The sequence below is a fragment of the Uloborus diversus genome, chromosome 5 (assembly GCF_026930045.1).
Source record: "Uloborus diversus isolate 005 chromosome 5, Udiv.v.3.1, whole genome shotgun sequence".
NCBI classification, from domain to species: domain Eukaryota; kingdom Metazoa; phylum Arthropoda; class Arachnida; order Araneae; family Uloboridae; genus Uloborus; species Uloborus diversus.
Window position 1 is genome coordinate 154,255,805 of NC_072735.1, and position 23,885 is coordinate 154,279,689.

General features: G+C 32.0%; 1 protein-coding gene across 1 annotated transcript in view; it reads right to left on the bottom strand.

Annotated features, from left to right (window-relative positions):
• The window catches only part of LOC129223206 (GTPase-activating Rap/Ran-GAP domain-like protein 3), a 199,000-nt gene that overhangs the window by 149,734 nt on the left and 25,381 nt on the right, over nucleotides 1–23,885 (bottom strand). Inside the window, exon 2 of the mRNA XM_054857773.1 lies at nucleotides 9,964–10,033. Within this exon, the coding sequence (XP_054713748.1) occupies nucleotides 9,964–10,033 (70 nt within the window). The remainder of the gene's footprint in view (nucleotides 1–9,963; nucleotides 10,034–23,885) is intronic.

Below are 23,885 nucleotides of genomic sequence, written 5' to 3' on the forward strand. Positions count from 1 at the left end.
GCACATTATGGCAACTGCCAACATTTGGCGCCTTTACTACATTTAAAATCAACATCTGTACTATACTCTCAACACCATTATATAATCTAGTTTTAAGGTAAGTTGTCTTTTTCATACATCGGCTTTTATTAAAGGACACAAGAAATGCAGAAAAAGTTACTATTCAAACGATACCACATACGTTTGATTGCATTTTGATTGGAAGAAATCGCTGATCAATCTAATGATGAGTTTCTAACATCAAGAAGTTTATCTTACGGACAAAGCACCTGAAGATGTAATGCTTGATTAAAAAATAAAACCATTAAGCAGTGTTTTTTGCCAGAATGCGTTGACCCATATGTAAAAGAAATACTGGTTTACATAATTGTAAAATATAATACCTTGAAACCAGATTAGGTTTCAATTAAAAGTTTTATGATCGGTCTTCTTCCTCCTCAACTGTTATGTAAAAGTCCTGTTCCAGCTTCTTGATTAAACCAGCGCCTCCTAGACTTACCCTGGTCTTGTCTACCGTGTTGCTTGAAATGCGACTTAAAATTTTCAGCTCTTTACGCATGTCTTTGTTTCTTATTTTATTGAGAATTGTACTGCCATTTACAGATTTAACAATATCGTCTCCGCAGCTTCTATTCTGCTTAAGTTTTGGTAACTCACAGTCCATGTCTCTGATCTTTATATGAAGTGGGAACTGCCAAAACTTTGAAAAATTTTAGTTTAGTTTTAGGTCTAGTTTTTCTTTCTAAAGTTTGGCTTAATATTCCACATAGATGTTGGAATTAACGTAGTTTCTTGCAGACGTCATAGTCATAATCGTAGATGATGTCGTAGATTGGATATGAAAAGTGTTGGATTTGTTCAATAGTTTTATTATCTATAACCTGAAGGTAAAATAATAAAGTAGAGAACTATTCCATTGCTTAGTTAAAAATAATGTTTATTTATGTTCAGAAGCTGGTAACACTATTATATAAGTGCATTTAATTAAATTTAATAAAATAATATCTTCCGAGTTTTTGCAGAGGAGCACAAAAAGATGCGAAAATGTGTTTCCCAATGACGCTTTTGTTTAATTTAAAAGAAAATAAAATTGCCTACGAAAATAAGTTATGTATGTACGTATAAAAGCTCAGACTAATAGCATTAAAGAGTAGCCTTTTTTTTCTTTGCTGTTTTTCCTGCAGTACAAGCACATTGTGCCGTGGATCTTTAAGGAAAAACAAAACTAAATTTACTTCTAAGTGTCTCAGATAACGGGATAGTTTCCACATAAAGTTCTTATCTAATTTTCTTTTATGGAGGAGAAACAATTTGAGTTGGTCATGAGGTTTGGGACATTATGGAGAATTCTTTCGGAAAAATTGATTTGTGCAGTCTGGAAGGGAAAATATTTTTCTTTGAATCGATAAGGCACAGTAGGAGTAAAAAAATGTTGTTCAATTCTGATTGTGATTCCAGAAAGTCTAGACTAGAGCTATAAACGTATGCATCTTACACAAGTAAAAAAGTTCGAGTTGGTTATCCTTGGGAGAAAATGTGCATAAAGAATAATATTCGCTGGTAACAACATGATTATTTGAACCAGCTATAACTTTAAATTTTAATGTAACATTACTCATATTAACATTCGAAACCTCATCAACTGCTTTTCATCGTGTCTTTATAAAAGAGCTTTGGTGATAATAAATTTTTAAAAAATAAGATGTGTACAAATTTATTAATTACCAACTTTATTTTCATTCATAATATAAGAAATTGGTACTCGCTTATTAATGCATTTTAAAAATTAGACGTAAGGAAATTTAAAAATGAACAGTTACAAGTGCAGCAAGTATACCAGAATTGTTTTAATCAAAAAATGTATTTTCATGTTTCAAAATACCAAATAAAAGATTAAAGTTTTTTATGTGTACCAGAAAACCAGTATGCTCTAAGTAACTTAAATTCCCATCATTGAATTTAAAAATAGCATTTAGAAGAACAACTACTTCAGCATTATTTTTATGGTAAAATGTACTTTCATGCTTTAAATTAGCTTATAAAAGATAACAGTGATTTTATTCATGCGTATCAAACTGCTCGTAATAACTTTAACTGTGTTAAGAAGTAAATAGATAAATAAATGAAAATAGTGAACGTCACGTAAAACTTTATGTCTTGAAACATGAAAGTTAATCAAAATACAGCGCCAAAAACTACGGGTTATGCGTAGAAGAATATTTTCAATAGCCCACAAAGTAAATCGTAGCGCATTTTCGCTTTCTTTTAGTTTCATTCGTTGAGACATTCAATCTAAGACGCAAAATGTTTCAGTGAATTATTAATTTGCACGTCAATGCCGTTATAGCATAAAATGAATGAAACACTAAATAATAAGTGAAAAAAAAAAACATTTTAATAAACTCCAAAAACGCACTAGTGAAGAGAGAAGCAGTTTTCAAGACTGACCCGGTCACTCGTTTAAGCACGTAAGTAGTGTAGATCTAAAAATAAGTTAGTAGAGCAAATCGAAAAATAAGTTAGTAGGGCAGATCAAAAAATCAGTAAGTAGTGTAGATCTGAAGCAGTGGAAAATATAAATCTAAAAATTAGGCTTCAATTCGATAAGTTTTAGGGATCTCGAAAAGTTTCATGTCACTGGAAGGGGAGGATATAAATTGAAATGACTAAAAAAAGATTTTGGTGCTTGGTATGTTAAAAAGTGTTCATTAATCTACATTCAATTTATCATCGCCAATTTTTATTTCTTTTAAAAGTGTTAAAGGCAGCGGATAATCCGCTCTACGGATAATCGGGAAATTTCTGTATGTAAAACTTGAAATATCTTAAATGTTTAACTGTGAACAATCATAAACAAATGAACATAACCAACACCACACTCTACATGAAATGCAATGGCAACATTGTAAATTATAAATACTGTAATACCAATATTAAACGTGAAATTTGCAGATTTAATTTTCCTTCATTCATACATTCATTCTACAAATTGCTGGATTTGTTACTGTAAATTATTGCTCTTGCATGTTCTTGATCTGCTGATTTTTTTTTCATTTTATTTTTATGAAAATACTGAAGCAGAAAATCAGATCATGAATTCAACTCATAAGTTTGGCTTTGCTACACCGATTTTTAACAATACAGTGAAATTTATTTTAACATTAAAATGCTATTTCACATTTTGAAATTAAATTTCCTTCCCACACAAAGGAGGACGAAGTTGATGAAATGCCTAGCTTTTCAGAAGATACTATTAGCGAGTAGAGACATTCAGCCGCCTCCGCAGATTTTTGTCTAGTTTTGTCCCTTTCGAGAGAGGGAAGGTTAATGTGAATATATAGTCTTTGAACATGAAGGTCATTAGCAGAATAAAATTCTCTATAGATTCAGAAAATAAATTTTGGATAAGTTAATAAGGAAAAGATTTTTGTCGTACGTTTTCGAATAAGGTACAAATATCGTTCTAACTTAAAATTTTTTTAATAATAAGTATTAAAGCGATAAAATAATTTTTATGATTATATTTACAATTCTGTATTTGTAAAGTTATTTTTTCTAGATGCTTGTTGTTCCTAATATTTCCTGAATTCGTTTACTTGTCAAATATTAGTGCTCGAACATACGCTTAACAGTTTAGGTTTTAAAATCTATAAATATGGCTAAATTACCCTATGAGGCAGTGAGACGCAAAGGGATGCAAGTGGACATTTTCAAGTTTTGAGTAAAACGTGTTTAAAGCCAAGGTCCTAGGTAGGCTTTCATTGAAAATGTTTCATAATCATGCTGTATACTGCCGTCTGCAGGTAAACGGCAGTATCTGCAGAAATGAGTTTTCGAGATATTTGAAGAAATGCGTTTTGGATTCAATACTAACAGTAGAGAAATGCTGGAATTAGACGTCTTTTTAGCGCCTTTTTTTTCAGCGGAAACCAAATAAGCGAGCTTGTACAATAAAGATAGCGTACAATAGATGACAAAAATGCAAAAAAAAAAAAAAAAAAAAAAAAAAAAAAATAATTAAAAATGAAAAGTTTGCAGTTACTGTTCTTTACCTGCACACGGCAGTATAACGGAACCTACTAGGGTTACTAGTACTACCTCCTGCCTCAAGACAGAGACGTTCACCTACTATTTGCACTGGTTATCACCAGATTTTTATGTTTGCTACTTACATCCTTTTGCTTCTCACTGCCTCTTATGTAGCTATTTTTTTTATTTTTCACATGGTAAAATTTTTTAAAAAATGTTAAAATGGTCTCGTTGGTTCAGTGCTGTCAAACTACATGAAAAATATGCTAAGATTAAAAAATAAGTTAGAATTGAATAACATATGAGGCAGTGAGAACAAAAAGGATGTAAATGCCAAAACTGAAAATTTGAACATAACCAGTACAAATTATGGATGAACCTGTCCTCTGTTTTGGGGCTAGAGATAGTACTAGTACTCTTGGTAGATGCTGCTATACAGCATGATGTAGAAAAGAATTTCAATGGAAGCCTACGTAGGACCAGAACTTTAAACACGTTTATCTCAAAACTTTGAAAATATCCACTTACATCCCTTTGATTCTCACTGCCTTACATGTGGAAGCAAACAGCAGGATTTAGAAAAACTTTTAAATGAAACGTTACCAACGTTTCAAACTGGAAACGCGTTCTACTCAAAACTTTAACATTGCTACTTACGTCTCTGATTCTAACTAATTCCGTTCAAATTTTATATTAGAACCTAGCCAATATTTCTTTATAAGAGATGATTGAATTTTGTGCCAAATCGTTTTCGAAACCTAATATATTTGTAGTATATCAATATCATTCTAGATATAAGTATTTGTCTTCAAAATTCTCCATTTATGTTAGGAAATAAAGAAAATATTTTTCTCACAGTGAGTTTCTATTTCACAGAAAGCAAAATAATTTAATTAAAAACTTATAATAGTTGATACGTGTATAACCTGGCAAAAACAGATGCATTATAATTTAGCTGAAATCTGTAATGTATAATAGTTATATTTTACTGATTTTTAAACGTTTTATGGTGTAAATTGTAAGTACAGTGAAACCTGTGTAAGTTTAAGTACTTGCGGTGCACTATTTTATTTGTCAACTTATACAGGTTGAATTATATGACAAGATCTAATTCTGTGCCTGAAAATAGCAGTCAACTTACGAGGGTGGTCAAATTTACAGCTTTTACTATATTCTAAAAAATATACTGTTTTTAGTTGGATTTTCTAAACCTCAATGTTTGTCATTCGACTGGTGCGAAACTGTCTTGTATGCTTTAAAAATAACGTATATTTTTTCCCCATTAATATGGATGGGTCTTCAAGAACACTTTGTTTTCATATAAGTCTTTGAGTCTAAGAACTTACATCATTTTTTGAGCCCAGTGAAAGTTTCGACCTATTCAAAGGAGACTTGGCATAAAATTCAGCCAATTATTTCAGTCAATTGAAATAAGTTTTTAGCATGACTTCTGTAACATATTTTAATTCATGCTTATAATTACTTCAGGAAGTTATTTTACTTAAATTTGCAAATTGAAGTAGATACAATTTTACCGTCGTTTTAAAATTTTAAAGTTTTTGAAAAAAAAAATACATTTTGTAAAGTTTTTTTTGTGTTCTATTGTATTTTGGATCGTTATTGAATTTTATAATTTTAATGCATTTTGACTTTTTAGGGGTTTCTAAACGCATTTTAACGACGCTTTTTGAACATGTTTTTGATCGTGTGTGCATGTGTGTGACGATTTCTTCTTTTTGCGTTAGCTTTAATTCAAAAACAAGTACAATAATTTGAACGATTCGGTATACCAATAGACTCCGATGGAAACTATTGGTAATTAACTTTTGACACCTGTAACTCCAAGTTATGTAAAAATCTAGTTTTTTTTTCCATTTTAAGCTGCTTTCATGGAACGCCAATATTTTAAGAAGTAATTTACGAATTTGGGCAAAAATTGGTGTACAGGAGAACATTAATGTGAACAGAAGCTGGTGAAATTTTAATAACAACTGTTATAAAGTAATTAGAGCAGTTAAACTATTTTCTTATTAAACGTAATAAGTGCAAGGCCTCAAACAAACAAGCAAACACAGACAGGCAACCTCACTGGTGACAGGTGCTGATAAGCTTTAGTGGAGAATCCTTTAAAGAGTAACTGATCTAAACGTCAACAACATAAAGCTACTGCTACAACAGAAACAGTTGTGCATGGACACTTTGAAAAAGTGGTACATATATATGAACCTCGATAAGAAATCATGTTGATTATATTTTAATGCCTGTTATTTAAAGAAGAGGGATTGGAACTATCAATAATTTTTGGCTCTAGATTTAAACTTTTTTTTTTTTTAAAGAAAAGGAAGAACCTGATACATATGACTTCTTGATTTAAGCTAATGCGGGTTAAATTTTAGTATCGGTCGCTCAAAGTAGAGTCTCCTGTTAATCATTAAAATAAATAATAAATAACAGTACACGAGTAAGAACAATGTGTAATCAAGTTTCGTGGTGACAACAACATACAAGCTGATGCTTTTATACGTCTCAAAAAGTGAATGAAAAAAGGCATCTGCATGAAAAACATAGAAGCTCATATAGTGCAATTTCTCCCACCAAGGCGGCAAGGAAATCGCTAATGTTTGCAAGTAGATTTGTGGTAATTGGTTTGCTTATGTTGTGAGCATTCCTGTTTTCTGAGAAATATCTTTCAAAACAGTGCATCCAACAAAAGTGGACTAATAGCCTCCCTGATTGCAAACCCCGTAATAAATGCAGAAGGTATTTTTCTGTAAAATAATCACGAGGATGTTTTTTTTTTTTTTTTTTTTGAATATGACCTTTTGGAGGATGCACTACACAGCAAACAACAGAGACATTTTATCTTTTTTAATCAGATCCTTAAAACGGGAAGAAAGTACTGTTTTTAAAAAAAAAGTTTTGAACGTTAAACTATTTTGCTAAAATGTAGAGCATACATTTTTTGAATGTAGAACTTAGTTTCTTAAATTTTCAAATAAATATTAAAATATATTATGCTTGAATGGATTTAAATAAAATGAGAATGGCTTAAAAAAGGGTTTTCTAAATAAAGGACGAAAAAAAATAAAGTCGTAATATTATTTAGTTAAAATGAAAATAAATTATTTGTGATAAAAAAATCACCTTTTTTTCCCGCCAGAGTCTCATTTGAAGAAAGGTAAAAAATGTTCCCATGTTTTTCAAACTATTTTGAGTAACATGAAAAAAGCGTTCCTAATCAAGATCTTAAAAACAAACTGCAAGTATTTTACGTTAAATTTTTACTGACTTTTTTATCCTTTTTGAATTTTTAATCGGATTATACGATGTGTTTTTTCAGTTAAACGAGGAAAAAATGTAGCGACATTTAACTAATTTGTTTTCTTTGCACGATAAAGCTTTAGAAATTGTATTTTTCTTTTAAAATTCGATCTAAATGAGGGTTAGTCCTTCTGTAAGTATCTAAATTTGTTTTTCATGGAAGAATGTTCATGCATAAACACAGCCTCTGTCGAGAAGAAGCTTAAATCCTCCATCGTATATTTTAAATACGTTTAAAGAAACAAATACTGCCGTTGCTTTAAAAAAAATATTTTTTTTTTGTTCTTCAAATTTTGAGTTTTTTAGTGCTGCTTTTAATAACGTTTATAAATACATTTATGAGATTTTCTTTTGAGATAGATGAAAATTTAATATTGACCGTATTATTCTCATTTGGAAAATTGTGTGTCAAATTTTGATATTGCCTGTATTATACTCATGCAGAATAACAAATCTTAAAACTCAGAAAATCTAAAAATAAAATTAAAAATTTTTGCATTTTATAGCATTTTTCCGTCACGCATATAAACTAAACGTTTACCCTACTACTTCATTTATGAATTAAAGCACTTGATTCTGTGATGTAATATGTTTTAACACAATGGACAATATCAATTTGGGAAGGAAAATAACAAGCTATAAAATGCAATTAAGATTTCTCTGCGTTAAAAAAAAATCAGTTTTATAACTAAAATTACAAAGCACCTTTTTACTTTAAAATCAAAATCTTTTAGTTTTAGGGTCACTAAAAGTAATTTAGGGTAAAATAAAACATGGGATGAATTGAAACTAACTTTATTTCCACAATTGTGGTAATGTTTGAAATTAAACTCTTAGTGAAGACTAGATTGCATATAGAAGATATTCGGAGAGTTTCATGTGTGTCCAAACATTTCTGTAGGCGTCATCATTGGTTGAGGATCCACAGTGAGATTTTTTTTTTCCTCTATAGCAGGTCTACAAACTCAAAGTAACTATTTTCACCTAGCTTGACTTGTTATGTGTAAGGTTAATAAAAGCTTAGTAATTTTAATTTTACCTCTCTAGAAGATCAGCAACTTCGAAGTAAATGGTTTAAATTGTTTTACCAGGCGTGTGGAAGGTTAGTAAAACCTTAGTGATCTTATGTTTTCCTGTCTAGCAAGTCAAAAATTTTGAGTAACTCTTTCAACTAGTTTAACTTGTTATGTGGTAGGTTAGGGAAAATATTAAACTTCCCTTTTCCAGTCATTTTTGTTGTGCAGTTTAAGTGTTTTCATCCACCCATACATCATATACTTTGTGGTAAATAGACACAGTTAAGTGTTTCATTCTACTTATTATTTTGATACAAATAACACCTTTGTGTGTATTTTACATATTCCGATCATAATTATTTTATTGTATGTTTTTCTCTCCTAAATGAAGTGAAATTTCATTCAGAGTATTCAATAAGTAAGATTAAAGTAAAATTTTGCCGCCCCTAAAAATGTGCCATCTTAGGCAGCGTACTCTGCCTGTTTGAACTCTAGTCCCGGTGTTTTCATTTTATCATGTAAATTGCTACTGGTTCTTGCATTATAACTCGAGTTTTTATCGTTATCACAACAGACTAGACCGATACTGCTCAATGTGGGTCGATGATTTTATTTAAAGATTTTACTGCCAAGACGACATATTTTATGCACGTTTGTGCTATAAAAGCAGGAAGGAGATGGGGAGGGAAGGGCAGGATCCGTTTGCCCCAGAATCATTCCCATCTTCGCAACATACGTGTTCTTGAGAGAGAGAGAGAGAGTACGTAAGTCCAGTATGCCCTGGTTGGCCCGCGCCACAACGGAAATAATATTCTTATGATCACTAGTTCATTCCCCTCAAACCATGTGGCTGAGGGGGATCATTAATGAACATTAGCAGAGCATTTTCTAAGGGGAAAAGATTCCATAATGATTTCAATCATGGAAAGGCTATTTCCGTGTCCTCTGTTCTGGTTGGAAAATATTTTATTGAATGTCTTCTTAATGATCCTTATTTTCCGTTTCTCCTCTTTAACTGATGACAAAATTCCCTCAAACACTGCCATCTATGTCGTGATTTTTAACTCTTTTTCCATTTCAACAGTTTTGTAGTGCATTACGTTTTGAAAAATCTTTAAAATTTTGTTAATACATATGAATGGAATTGACACAATAAATAAGTCACTTGACTTATCAACCCACTTCTGTACAATTTCTTGCAATTTAGACGGAGTTATATTTATCAAACTTGATGATACCACTACATAGTCCACAGTAGCGTGATAAGCTTTTGGTACACTTAAGTGTACTTTTTTTTACCGTACGTCTGTTTCTGACATAAAAATGAAAGTAATTTTTGGAAATAGTTTCGTCAGAAAAAAAGTTGAAAGGTATTAAATTCGTTGCATGTACGATTTCCGAGCAGACAGGGTATATTTTAGAAATATGTTTTTATAGATTTTTTCGGTGTTCTGTTGCTTCCAGTTTAGAAATAGCACAAAGTGTGTCTCAAGAATGCTTGAAATGCATTTTCCGGCAGGTGGTGGGGAAAACCGGGAATAAAGAAGAAACGGAAAAAGAGACCAGTTATGAAATAAAGGATGGATTTCATGTTTACCATTTCAACTGAGCCATACCGCCGTCTGCTGAAAACTCCCCTTCGTGCTGCAAGATCTGTAGTTGAAGAGCTGAAACGAAAGAATGGAAACGTTTTAAAAGCAATATCTCGATATAAAATAAGGAAAAAAATTAACAAAAATATATTCATCTTTACGATTTATAATATTGAAACAGCCCAAAAAACCAGAATGTTTACGATGATAGTAATATCTATTAAGAGATGTTGACTATTTTTGATTTAAATAAATAAGACCAGCTGGTAAGTGGTTTTCTTTATAAAGAAAACCTTTGCTTTATTTAAATAATTATTTTTGGAAATGAACCATTAAAGCGAATATTTCGATTTTAAACATCCATTGATCCTGATTGGACAGTGTGAAATAATAAGAAACAATGCTTTTAAATTTTCTAAGCTTTTTTTCTGTGATTAAACTTATCTCGTTATTCTTACAGTCCTTTAAGTTTTTTTTTTTTTTTTTTAATTTTTCACTAGCGGTACCCGCACAGCTTTGCCCGTAGTAGAAAATTAAAAGGTCATTTTGCTCACACGTATTTTTACAAACTAGGGGCCCGTCCCGAACTTGTTGGGGCTGAAATATTATCTGTCTTAAATAAATATTATGCAGATTTTTTTGTTAAAAAAATATCATTGTATGCAACATTTTTTGTTTTTTTTATGAGGTTTTGAAAGAAATTGATTCACTTCATTTCCTAATCAAGAGATATCAACCTTTACTTCCCCGTGAAAAATCTTATCTTCCTATACGTAACGTTTCACTGCGCATAATTCTACGTTTGACCTTTAGGTTTGATAACGGTGACGAATCAAGAAATTTTCATTAGGCAAATTTATAGTAAGCAATGTTCTTTTGTTTCGCTTTTATGAGGTTTGAAACAAATTGCTTTATCTAATTTCCAAATCAAGAGAGACCATCATAGACCAGAGACCCACTGAACAATACAATCTTCCCTTATGTAACGTTGCCCTACGTATCGTATATAGTTGTACGTTTGATGATGGGGATGGCTCTAGAAATTTTCTTTAGAAATTGCAATTACTTACATTGGAAATGGAAATGTGCAAGGACCATAGGATTTCGAAGAATAATCCTGAATGACTTGCTGCTGGTACAGTAAGAATAGTACAGTAAATCATATTAGCCCATATTGATTTTACTTGGGGTCCAGTGCCATTGCTTACATAAAACAAATTAAAGTTTCGCAACGAAATTATTGGAATACCGCCTTTAATTTTAATATAATGAATATGGGTTTTTAAAGTGTTCTTAAGATACAGAGATCGTAAAACAGAGTACAGTAAAACCTGTGGAGTTGACTACTTGTCTAAGTTGACCGCTTTTTTCAGGCACGGAATTAGCCTTTATCATATAAATCAACCTCTGTAAGTTGACCACCTGTTTAAGTTGATAACTAAAGTAGAGCACCGCAAGTGGTCAACTTACACAGGTTTCATTGTATATCTGCACGCGTTCATCAAAAGAACCACAGGAAGTTCCAATAGTGGCTCATCGAACATCCGTCCTACATTATAGAGCAGACCTTTTGAAGACGCTTTCTAAATGGCCCTTTTTTTCTAATGAAACGTACGGAGTCTTTCTGAAGGGCGACATTCAAAATAGTTTAAATCTGGAGTGGTCAGTTTTTCCACCACTAAGTAAAATTGCTACAATTCATTAAAAACATTTAAAAAAAAGCACACACACCCTCCGTCTGCCTGTTTATTTTGGTAAAATTTAATAACATTTTTTCAGTTCCATCGGGTATGCCGATAAACATTAATTTGCGTTCTGGTATCATAGGCGAGTCGCTGATCGATAACTAATTTGGTTGCGTAATTGGAAACGTATTCATTCAGTAGGTAGCAATCGTGTATCAGTCTTGTCCAGAACATAGAAACATACAAAAAACGCTATATATCTCTCTATCTTTATAATATTAGTATAAATGTAACAGTGCAAGTTCGTGACTTTGATACGAAAAAGAATTTTTTTGAATAAGTGCAGTGCTTATTTATTTATTTTATTTAAATCTCACCAATCACCACCGTACCAACCCCGGTGAGGGTAAGTGCAGTCGTTCCGGATATTACCCAGAACATATAAACATATAAAATAAACTCTCTCTCTCTTTATAATATTATTATAGATAAAAAACCTCAAAAGATAGGCCGAAATGCATGCCAAATTACAACTTTTAGAAACACAGATTAATATCGTCTATCTGCACTACTTGAAATCAAAAACTAATTTGCTCGAAGCGAAACCCAGTTGTAATTCATTTGAATAAATTTTGATGCAATAACATTCTTCGAATCAACATGGTTCACAATGTGCTAGGCTAATAGGCTTCATGCCTTATCTTCTGCAGCCTTAAATACATGGAAAGGTCGACGTATATAAGAATCGATTAGTACGAAACATAAACTGATAGCGAAGACAAACTATTGGTTAAAAAATTAGTATAAAAACATATATGCATAATGTATAGCCTATGTCACTCAGTAAGATGCACCTATCATGTGGTGAAAGCATTTTTCAAATAGTTGCAATGGATCTGGAGATTATCTCGAACATATTAACACACAAAAATCCGCTCTCTCATTATAATATTAATATAAATAATGGATGATGAATTTCTTACCAATTCGCTATGTTAATTTGCTCGCTCATATGTTACGGTTCCATGTTATGATAATTTGGTTTACTCGTCCATGTTATGATAATTTGCGGTAAAAAGTTTCTTAAAATTGGAATAGAAAAAGAACAAAATCGAATTTTCGAAAAACGGCGTCCAATTGTTTTATTTCTCTTTTATTTTTTTCTAGCGGTAGCCGCACGGTTATTCCCGTAAAAAATTAAAAGGTCATTTGGTTTGTCTGTATATTTACAAATAATGTATGGTGAATTTTCTCGCCAATTGGCTTGTACCCATGTTACGGTTCCACGTTATGATAATTTCGCAATTTACTCGTCCATCTTACGATAAGTTTGTTCTTAAAACAGGAATAGAAAAAGAACCACTTCGAATTTTCGAAAAATCGCTTTGAGGTGCACACCCCCATGCTACAAACTAACTTTGTGCCAAATTTCATGAAAATCGGACGAACGGTCTAGGCGCTATGCGCGTCACAGAGATCCGGACAGAGAGACTTTCAGCTTTATTATAAGTAAAGACTAGCGGTATCCGCACAGTTATTCCCGTAGTAGAAAAACAAAAGGTCATTTGGTTCGTCTGTATATTTACAAATAATGGATGATGAATTTCTCGCCAATATGCTATGTTCATTTGATCGCCCATGTTATGATAGTTTACTCGTCCACGTTATGGTAATTTGCTCGTCCACGTTATGATAATTTACTCGTCCATGTTAGGATAGTTTGCTCGGTAAATTGTTCTTAAAATTGGAATAGATAAAGAACTTCCCGCACACCTCCATGCTACAAGCTAATTTTGAGCCAAACTTCCTGAACATCGATCGAACGGTGTAGACGCTATGCGCGTAACAGACGTCCAGACATCCAGAGACACAGACTTTCAACTTTATTATTAGTAAAGATAAAAATACAACACACAAAAAAAAAAAAGAAAAAACTCTTACCTCCAATTATTTGTTTGAATGCTTTAACATTTTCATGATTTATTAATTCATCGTCCTCAATCATGATTAAATTTGTTTACTTTGGTTGCACGTGTTAATGTCATTTAAATCATAATTGATTTTTTGAGTGCTGCACAATCCAAACATTTATTTCTACATAAACAACTCAATTTTTAATCCTACAGTTTAAGGTTATATTTTCAAACGTATACACTGTGACTGTTCAACTAGATTAATATTAATCATTTTTGTAGTCAATGCTTGACGTTTGACTCTTAAAATTTAAAGTTAAATTTCCTTTTCAACTTCCCGAATAGCCGTCGTTAATTCATAGCAGTTTAATCTTATTATTATTTTTTAAAATGTAGATCAAACGATGCCGAGGGAAAGCTATCGTTATAATGAATTAAATTTAAACGTTTATGTTTTGTGCTCTCTTTCCGAAATTTCATTTAGGATAAATTATTTATGGAATATCAACTGGCATTTTCCTTCCCCCCTCCTCCATAAAAAAAGAACTTTTATCAGAGACCTATTAAATGTCTTCTTATGCTTTATTCATGATTTAAAGTAGAAAGATGTACGTTATGTTTTGGGGGAGGGGGGGGAGACGTTTTTGATGAGGAAATATACGACAGTAATAAATAAACATTTTTGTTCTCTTCTGGTGTATAAACTTTTGAGCTCAACAAAATAAATACATAAAAGAGAACGCAGAATTGCCATGTTTACTAAATATATTAACATTTTACGAAAGGTGAAAAATGATTTAAATATTATGTATGGAGTACCTGAACGAAATTTCGAAAGCCAAAAAGCTGGAAATGTCGAAAGCATTAGTATAAACAATTTTTCGTGCTCAAAATTTAAATTATAGACTTAAAAAAACGAAAGAAATTTAGAGTGTCATGTTTTGGTCTCAAATTTTGTTATACGCAGAAAACGCAGGGCAATTTCACCAAATATAATGGGAACACCTAATATGTGATACTTATGTGTTTCGTACGTATTTATCATGAGCTTACGATTGACGTTTTGTGTTTTGACCAGAAACAGGAGTCCGAGCTGCAGCTGTCGAGGTCACAGTTCCAGGGGAAAAAAATCAGTGCTACACTAATTAGGTTATCCTTTTTATTTGCCGAAAACCATATCTTTAAAGTGCACAGTATAGGCTATTGCGTAGTATCGAGCAAAATACGCAATGGGAAGGTTGCTGTCAACGTACCAGTTCCATGACTAGTCCGCGAAGATGTTTCCCCCACCAGATTTTTCTCAGGAACGAAATCAGTTTTAATGTCTTCTTTTGTCTCAAAACAGTCCAATGCAGAATCGTCATGGAGCTTAAATCAATGCATCGTATTGTTAAACGTACAAATAATATTTCTACTGTTTATTTACTTATGATTTACATTTACATTTTGTTTTTACATGCTTTGAACATTACTGAACAACTAAATAGGGAAAATTGACTTGAAAGAGTGCATTTTCAAGGGAAATTCGCGATATTTAAAGTTTTATCATGAATCGTCACAATTAAAAATGACGCAGTTGCTTTCATTGAACCTCTAAGTGTTTCTATGAATGAACCAGCTAACAAAGTTCATTGATAGAATCTTACAAATATTATTCAAGTTTCAGCACAATTATCTTTAATAACTGATCAAACCTTTTAAATAAGTGTGATAATGATGAAAAAATGTTTTAAAAATAAGTATTGGAAACTCCCCTCAGTTATTATATTTTCAATTAAAAATCTTGTGTAGTCGATTCAGTATTTGTTAAAGTAAATTTGAATTCAGTTTCAAGTGCGTTTGTTGTTTGAAAAAAATACCAAAATAAATGAAATAAAGCCAGTGTATAACTAAGGGCATGCAACGTGCTATAGCAAAACCCTTCTCGTCAAGTAAAATCTTTGTGGATCAAAATAAATTTTTTAACTTGGACTCTCATTTGTTCAAAGGAGGTCCCATGAAAATTTAGCTAAGCAGAGTAAGTCACATGTTAGAAAATATCAAGTGTTGAGCGAGGTATGGTGAAAACAGGTGTGTTTTGTGAGTCCTGAGGTGGTTTTTATATTTCTCCTGTGATAAAAAAATTCAATTCTCTTTTTGAAAAACTTGCTAATATTTGTAGTGTTTATTAATCTCCTGTAATAACTATTTATACTTAACGGTTTGATTTTCGTATTTGAGAATGTGGTTCATCGATGGAAACTCAATGATCCTTCCATAGCAATTGGTCCCCAGGAATGGACCACATGCTAAAATATTTCTTCTTAATTTTTATTCTTTATTGAATACAGTTAACATAAAAGCAAATATTTTTATTAAGGGAGAAATATACTGAATAATTATTCCTATCGTCAATATAAAGTTTGATCCTGAACTACTTCCTAAAAAAGGTCACAAGCGTTATTAGGTTCATTGACAGCAGCCTTCCATCTATATAGGAATAAGCAAGTATTTTTCTTCAGAAAAAGAATTAGCGAAAAATAAAAGAGAAGATTAAAATAGCAATGTGCGTGTGGTAGCGCAGTGTCATTCTCAAGTGTTCAGGAGAATGAACAGTAGGTTTGAGGTCAAAAATGCCTCTAAATGGCTCATACAGACCCTCTGGTAATCAGAAAAAGGGTACTTTTGTGACACCCCGTAATAGGAGACATCTCGTGTAAAAAACCTTTTCTGAATCGTTGAAAAAAAAAATAAATAAATTTCTGGCGATAAGTTTTTGTTAAACGTGTTAAATTCAAATGATCCTTATTACTGAGTCCTGATTTTTTTTCGCTAATTATTATTGTATTTTACCGATCAAGATAGTTGAGTGTTGAACAAGAAGAACAAAAAGCATCCCATACTGAGCGCTTTAAAAAATATTAAATATAATTATATCTTTTTTCTATAAGCAATGTACTTTTTGCCTTTACACCTTATAAAAGGCATTCTATGACAACAAGTGCTTAAAAAAATTAATATTTTTTAAGGAAAATTTTAGTAGTTTTATGGATTTTATCTCTTTTAATAGAGTAAATTTAGTATCTAACTATAAGAATATTTAATAAATCGTTTCCTTAATTATTAGAACAATGTAAACTTTAACAGCTAAAAAATATATACTCAAATGTCCCGCACTAAAAATGTTATACAAAGTAAAGAAACATTGAATGGATATGTGGAACGTTCTTTTTATTCTTGCAAGCAAAGTCAATTTATGTTCAAAGTGAATTCTTTACCAAGATATTTTTTGAATTCTCCAAGTAACATTACATTTTTCCCTTAATATCAGACACATCTTGACCTTTAGCCACATGCTTCCTAAAAGTCGAAATTCTAAGAAACACTGAATAAAATGTATTTATCTTCCAGGTTTGAACTTCTACAAGGCCCAACAAAAGGCTTTATTCTAGACGGAAGTATAAATGCAATTTTTCTTTACGTTGCCAAGGCCAAACTATTCTTTTGAAGCCTGATGTTTTACAAAACGTCTGCACTCACCGAAAAAATAATCCACAATTTTTATCGAACATTCTTTTTTAATACAAAAGTAACAAAATGTACGCATATACAATAAATATACAGCTCTATTCCTTTACAAGTAAATGTGCAATAGTTAACCCTACCGCTTGTTTTACCGAAATAGTATGAACAGACATTTTCAGGAACGACACATGTTACGCGAGGTCAAAATAAATTTTCAGAAATTAGATGGAGAATTACTGTATAGTACTATTTACTGAAAACTAGGGATACGGCGTTTTGTTAAAGCATCAATCTAGTGACAATCTGTGTAAAGTGTATGAATGGTATAATATTTACCAATTAATGGGGGTGTTAGAGTAGGTGATTTTGTAAAAACTTTTACCTTTTTAATATTCTACTTTCGACAAAAAATAAATAAATAAATAAATAAATAAATAAATAAACTTCTTTTTATTCTAGTTTGATCCTTCTTTTTCAGATTTTCCATCTTATAAATTTTAAAAAACAAGTACCTATCCATTTTACGTCTTAAATAAAACTTTTTCAGAAAGCGAAATCTTCGTGTCCTTTAAACTTCGATTCTAACTAGTGATGTGTATCGAATATTGAATTTTTTTTATGACGACAATGCAAATAGATGCAAAAAATAGATAAATAAATAAATAAATAATAATAATAATAATAATAATAAAAATTTTTAAAAATTGAAAACCTATAGAAATGAAAACATGCTAGCTTTAACACCTTTTGTTTTGTTATAGAACTAGTGATACCCGCACGGCTTTACCCCAAGTAGAAAACTAAGGGGTCATTTGGTTCGACTGTATATTTATAAATAATAGATGATGAATTTCTCGCTAATTTGCTCATCCTTGTTATTGTAAGTTTTTCGTCCACGTTATGGTAATTTGCTCGCCCATGTTATGGTAATTTGCTTGTCCATGTTATGATAATTTACTCGTCCACGTTATGGTAATTTGCTCGTCCACGTTATAGTAATTTGCTCGTCCACGTTATGATCACTTCCTTGATAAAAGTTTCTTAAAATTGGAATAGAAAAAGAACAAAATCGAAATTTCAAAAAATCGCTGGTGAGGTGCTCACCCCTATGCTACGAACTAATTTTGTGCCAAATTTCATGAAAATCGGCCTAACGGTCTAGGCGCTATGTGCTCAACAGACATCCAGACAGAGATCCAGGAAGACAGACATCCAAACATCCAGAGACAGACTTACAGCTTTATTATTAGTGAAGAAAATATCCCCGTTTCGTTACTTATTTGGCTCTTAGATCCTCCATTCAGTTCAGGATATGTAAGTAAATGTGATTCACAAAAACGTAAGGCACATCTAATTATCATTTGATAAGTACAATAACCTTTAGTTTTCTTGCTTAGTTCCTCCATTCCATAGCAGAACAACAGAAATTGGTTGCCATAGTCAGTGTTATGCCATGATTATTTGAGCGCCAAATGAAAAAGAAGAGAAGTAAAAGGTAGAGATGGTAGAGATAAATTGTTAACCCGATATGAGTGTCAAAATAACGCAGACTTTTTAAAAATGTGGATGAATTCTTGAAAAGTCGGATTTTGTTTTTTTAAAGACCCACAATAGACGTTGCTCGAAAAAAAAAGCTGCCTAAAATATAGGAATAGAAAAACTGCTTAACTAATTAACTGCAATGCGCAACATTAAATATTCCTGAGTCACTGTGGAGGCAATTGAATATAAATCGTTACATTTTTTTTAATTTGTCTTAAAGAAATCCTTTAAGTTTTTTTCTTAATATTATTATTAAAATATAATAACTATACGATCCTAGAACTAATAATAATGATTTTTCTTTTGCTTTCTTATCGCATTTTATACTGTCAATTACCCATAGAAATCGAGCCTGAAGAACCTTTAGACTTCAGTCTATGATGACGGACGTAGCTTGAACGAAATAAACATTGCTCACCACACGTGACTGACGAAACGGCTAACGTGTTAAAAAATAATCGTTGATGGTCACTAATGTCTGGTTAGATACGTTAGAAAAACTTGTTGAGATGGGCTTGGCCTGTTGCAGACTTCAGTTGAAAAATTATCTTGAAGTTACTAAGCTTGGCAACAGAATTGATGACCATTTGAACGGAACAGATAATTTGAACAGTACTGATGATAATTTAACCAGCCATCCTGGATTCGAATGTTTTCTCAACTGAACTACACTGCCGTGCTAAGTGCAAAAGTGGTATCAGCAGCTGAGTTCAAAATGAGAAATTGCTAATTAAAGTTTTGCGTCTCCATGTTCTTGGTTCAGATGCAACTTTTCCAGATTGTTTTAAGACATTTCCCATTGATTAATGACCATAAAACATTGTATTTGGGTAACATATGTGACAAAAAACTACCTGGAGATCATTACTCGATTTTGATAAAAATGCAGATACGAATTTTGTGCTTAGCACGGCAGTATAAGCATCTTTTGAAACGTGCAACATGTTATTGATGATCGACTTTTTTTTACTCAAACAGTTGCACTGGAATAAGCTGTTATTCCGATATTTCTCATAGCTTTAATGTTTCCTCAGAGAGGACATCCGTTGTTTTATGCTAGAATTACAATGACTACTTCCCTACAGGGGATATTGATGTGCCAAGGGTCAAGCACAAAACGACAAGATAATTGCGGAAATATGTTTTGGAGTTAAAAAAAAAGTCTATTTCTAAATTCAGAAAACATTTTCATCTTCTCACGATAAAAAAAACCAGTTGACAAGAAGCAGGCTTTCTCTACTTCTTTTGAAAAGGTGGGTCTTGTACTAAGTGAGTATACATATAGTGAACCTGTTTACAAAAATCTCATTTTCGAAACTGCTGCACATGTAAAGGATACATGAATTTAAAAATAAGTCCACTAAGTGTTTTTTTTCCACTAAGTTACTTGAACCAGGAACCTCCACACCATTGGATGTAGCTGGAGGGTTTCGGTGATTAACCCTGAATCAAGTGGCCACCAAGATCTCCGGATTGATTCGTGTGGTAACGTTAAAAGCAATATTTCTGTACCATCTTGGGCCCAAAATATTACCATAACGTAAAGAATGCATTTGTGCTGCATTACGAACAATTGATAGAGTGATGCTACACAATGTATGAGACGAACAAGATTACAGATTGGGCAAATGCTATGTAACAAAAGGGTAGCACATCAAACATTTGAAACTAAAAAAATAATAATTACTTTTTCTTTACAACTATGTATCACTCATTGGAATACGTTCAGTATTTTCGGAAATGTATATGTTTCAAATCGGGTCCATCGTATGTAATCACCTTGTACAACCTTTATGCACGTGTATGAAATAATACTGTAATTTTGTGTTCCTTTGGCCTTGATTCTATCGTTTTTCTGACTGAATTGGGGATGAGTAACTCAGTGTAACATAAATAACTTCGTGCTTTTACAGGACGAATGTCTCGCTCTTTCATAAAATAACATAAGTAGACCATCGATAATAGCAGACAACCTCATGAAGATATAACCTTAGATTCTGTAGGTACAGACCTTGTAGATCAGAAAGTAACCACAAGGGAATGTTGATACTTAGAAGAGTATGGCATTTTGTCTTTATACTAAGCAGAGAGAGAGAGTGACATGGCACCTAAAGATGTATCTCTTGCTCGATCATTTATTTTCCTTCCAGTTTCTCTCCTCTAGCAAGAAATGCGTAGAGGATGCACGAATTATGTGAAACGCCGTTTGAGCTTGGAGTGTAGTTCTCAAAAGATAAGGAATAAATTAATATTTTTAGTCAGCAATTTTCGGTTTGTAGAGAAACTATGTACTTGTATTTTTTTAAATAATCGTAAAAAATGATAATTTTGAATGAATAAGTTCGACACATTTTAATCTTAGCAAAGGGCTAGAAAATAGCGAAAAACGCAATGTAACGTAGTAGCTAAATTCATTCTATAATCATAAAAAATTAATAATAATATGCATAAATAATAGCCAATACTGGTAAAACATGGTATTTGATTGATAATTTTCAGAAAAATGAATCAATTGATTTCTACCTAGGGTCATCAAATTATTATACATAGAAAAAAATCATTTTACAAATCCTTTTTTACCTCAACTTTTTTTATAATCTTTTACAAAAATAAATATCAAGTTTGACTACTTTATGGTACTTTTTTACGTTCGAACGTGGAATAGTACTCCATATTAGTATACAAATATGGAATGCTATTTCGGTTTAAAACACTGCTATATTAAACATTGTTGGCATAATACCACAAAAATGTTTATATAGCGACAGTTAGATTGAGTGTTCACATAAGCATATCATGGACTAAATTTAAAAATAAACTTCGAAAATAATAATGATGTAGGGAGTTATCAAGGTTTATTTTTCAAAGATACAATACGTTTTGCAGCAAAAGAGGAAGACGATAGAGTATCAGGGATAAAACGAAGGTCATGTCGTTTCAAAAGAAATTAGCTGGTTTCATCTTTACTGAAACATAAATCAACGGATTTATTTAATAATTAGAAAGTCGCCCATCAAGGTATGACGGGTGAAAACTGCTTCTTCATTTGAACGAAGCCATTGCCTGTTTGGTGATATCTTGATGGCTGAAATTGTAACCCCAATTCCAGTGGATTAACTCAAAACTTCAGTAGGTAGCGTTCATTGTTAACCATTTTTTCGTTTCTTCATTCCCCTGAAATGACTCAGTACCTCTTACCAGTAAAACAGTTGAGTGACCGGATCGAGTTCAGTCTTGTCACGACTAAGCCTCTCCCTGCATAACATTATAATGCTGCTAATCCCTGCATAACAATGTATAACCCTGTTAAGCATTACCAAAATATATATCAAGTTATCATGCCGTCGCGCGAGATTCATTGTTGAAACCCACGGGTTACTCGATCATCGACTATTATATATAAGAGGATTGCTTCTTTTGTGAGGAGACGTAGAAAAAAAAGGAGTATTGCTTTAAACCACTTACCGCATAATCTGAAGACATATGTGCGAGCTTACGCAGAGTTTATCAATCCTAGAATCTATGTTTGGCAGCCAATGCAAAGGCTTCCATAAGATGTAATTTTACATAATCATTGCTTAATACCGGGAAGGCTATAAGAAGTACTAGACAGAGCAATAATGCAATTAGTCAGGCATTCGATATGTCGAATCCTCAGTGTATTCAGCCGTGGGCTTCAAGGATATGATTAATCAGGGATCCAATTCAGTAAAAGGTTAGCATACATTTGCCGGTTTAATGCTGTAAATAGTGTTTCCGACAAGGCTGCATGCATTCTGCACAGTTAAATTACTCGCCTTTGTTCAGTACGCGACGAAGGAAAAGTTCTTTTGGCACCATTTTTGCTGATTCTTGTGTAAAATAACCCCCTGAATCCAATTATGACCACCGTTTTCTCCCGCCATATCCCATTTTTGGAAAAAAAAAACCCATCCTTTCCCCATTTTTTCAGCTTTTGACAGTTTCGTAGCCATTATTTTTATTTGGAGGAGAAACTAGCATTTTAAACTTACTGTTCTTCTGAGAGGCTAGAGAGGTGCTATGTTCAAAATTAAGAACATTCGGAGAAAGTTGGAGACGAATGAAGATACTGTTGATAATAAATGTTGATAAACTACTGCAGTCATATTAAAGATAATGCCGTTAGAATTATGTTTAAAGTGCCCTATTTTCAATTACTAAAAAATAAAACATGTTCAAATTGGCTTCAATAGGAAATTTGTTTGAATTCTGATGATACAAGCAACAAATTTTCACAAAGGGACCGTCGCGATGCAAGTTTACAAGTTGAGGTTCATGAAGTAATGAAATTAAATGTAAAGATTTTTAAACAGTTGAAAGATAGTATTTCTTAACGCACGTAGTTAGGATGCACTGATACACAAATGTACCGATTACCAATAACCGGGTTGTTTATAATTGCTAGATTAATCGTCTGAGCCGATTAATCTCAGTTGTATCAGTTTACGAATTTCGTTTATGAATACCGATACCGTTGATGGATGATGAATACCGTTTATGAATTTAGGAGATTAATCGGCAGAACCGATTAATGATCATAATCGTTATTTTTAGTATTACGTTATTGTCACTTTTCTTTCATAATTACGACTTTAGAAATAGTTATTTATTAATTTCTCAGGGGCGATTTATGTTTTTGCTCTTTCCAATTCTCCAAAAGTCATTTCAAAATTACATTTAATTTCTTTCAGTCAATTTTCATATTATTGTGGATAAAATTACATAATGTAAACTAAACATTAAAATTAAAAACAATATTGGTAGGCAGTCTATGAAGAGCAAGCTAATTTCATGCGCACTTTTATTGTAATTTAATTTTTAAGTATAAGTAGCCATTTAATCCAAGACTTTTATTCTTTATAAAATTTAAAAAATAATAATACGGTTATCTAAAATCACTATTCTAAAAGGGAATGGTATCGATCCATAAAAAATGGCTTATCTCTGTACGCTTTCATACTACATTCTCTACTAATATTTGCTGAAACAATCATTTACTCTTTGTTAATAAATGTATTCATCAATATTTCTTGTTGAGTGCATACTTTAAAAGACATGTTTGTAAAATATTTTTGTCCGACGATTAATCGGCAAAACTTGGCCGATTATAAATAATCGATTAATGCGGCCGATCAATCGGCGCATATTTAATACGTAGTTTGTACTAATTAAAATTAAAAACAAATATTTGCTTCTGTTTAAAAAGTTTTAATCTTGTATAAATTAATTTGTACACTTTAGATTTTTATGTTTACTTAATGT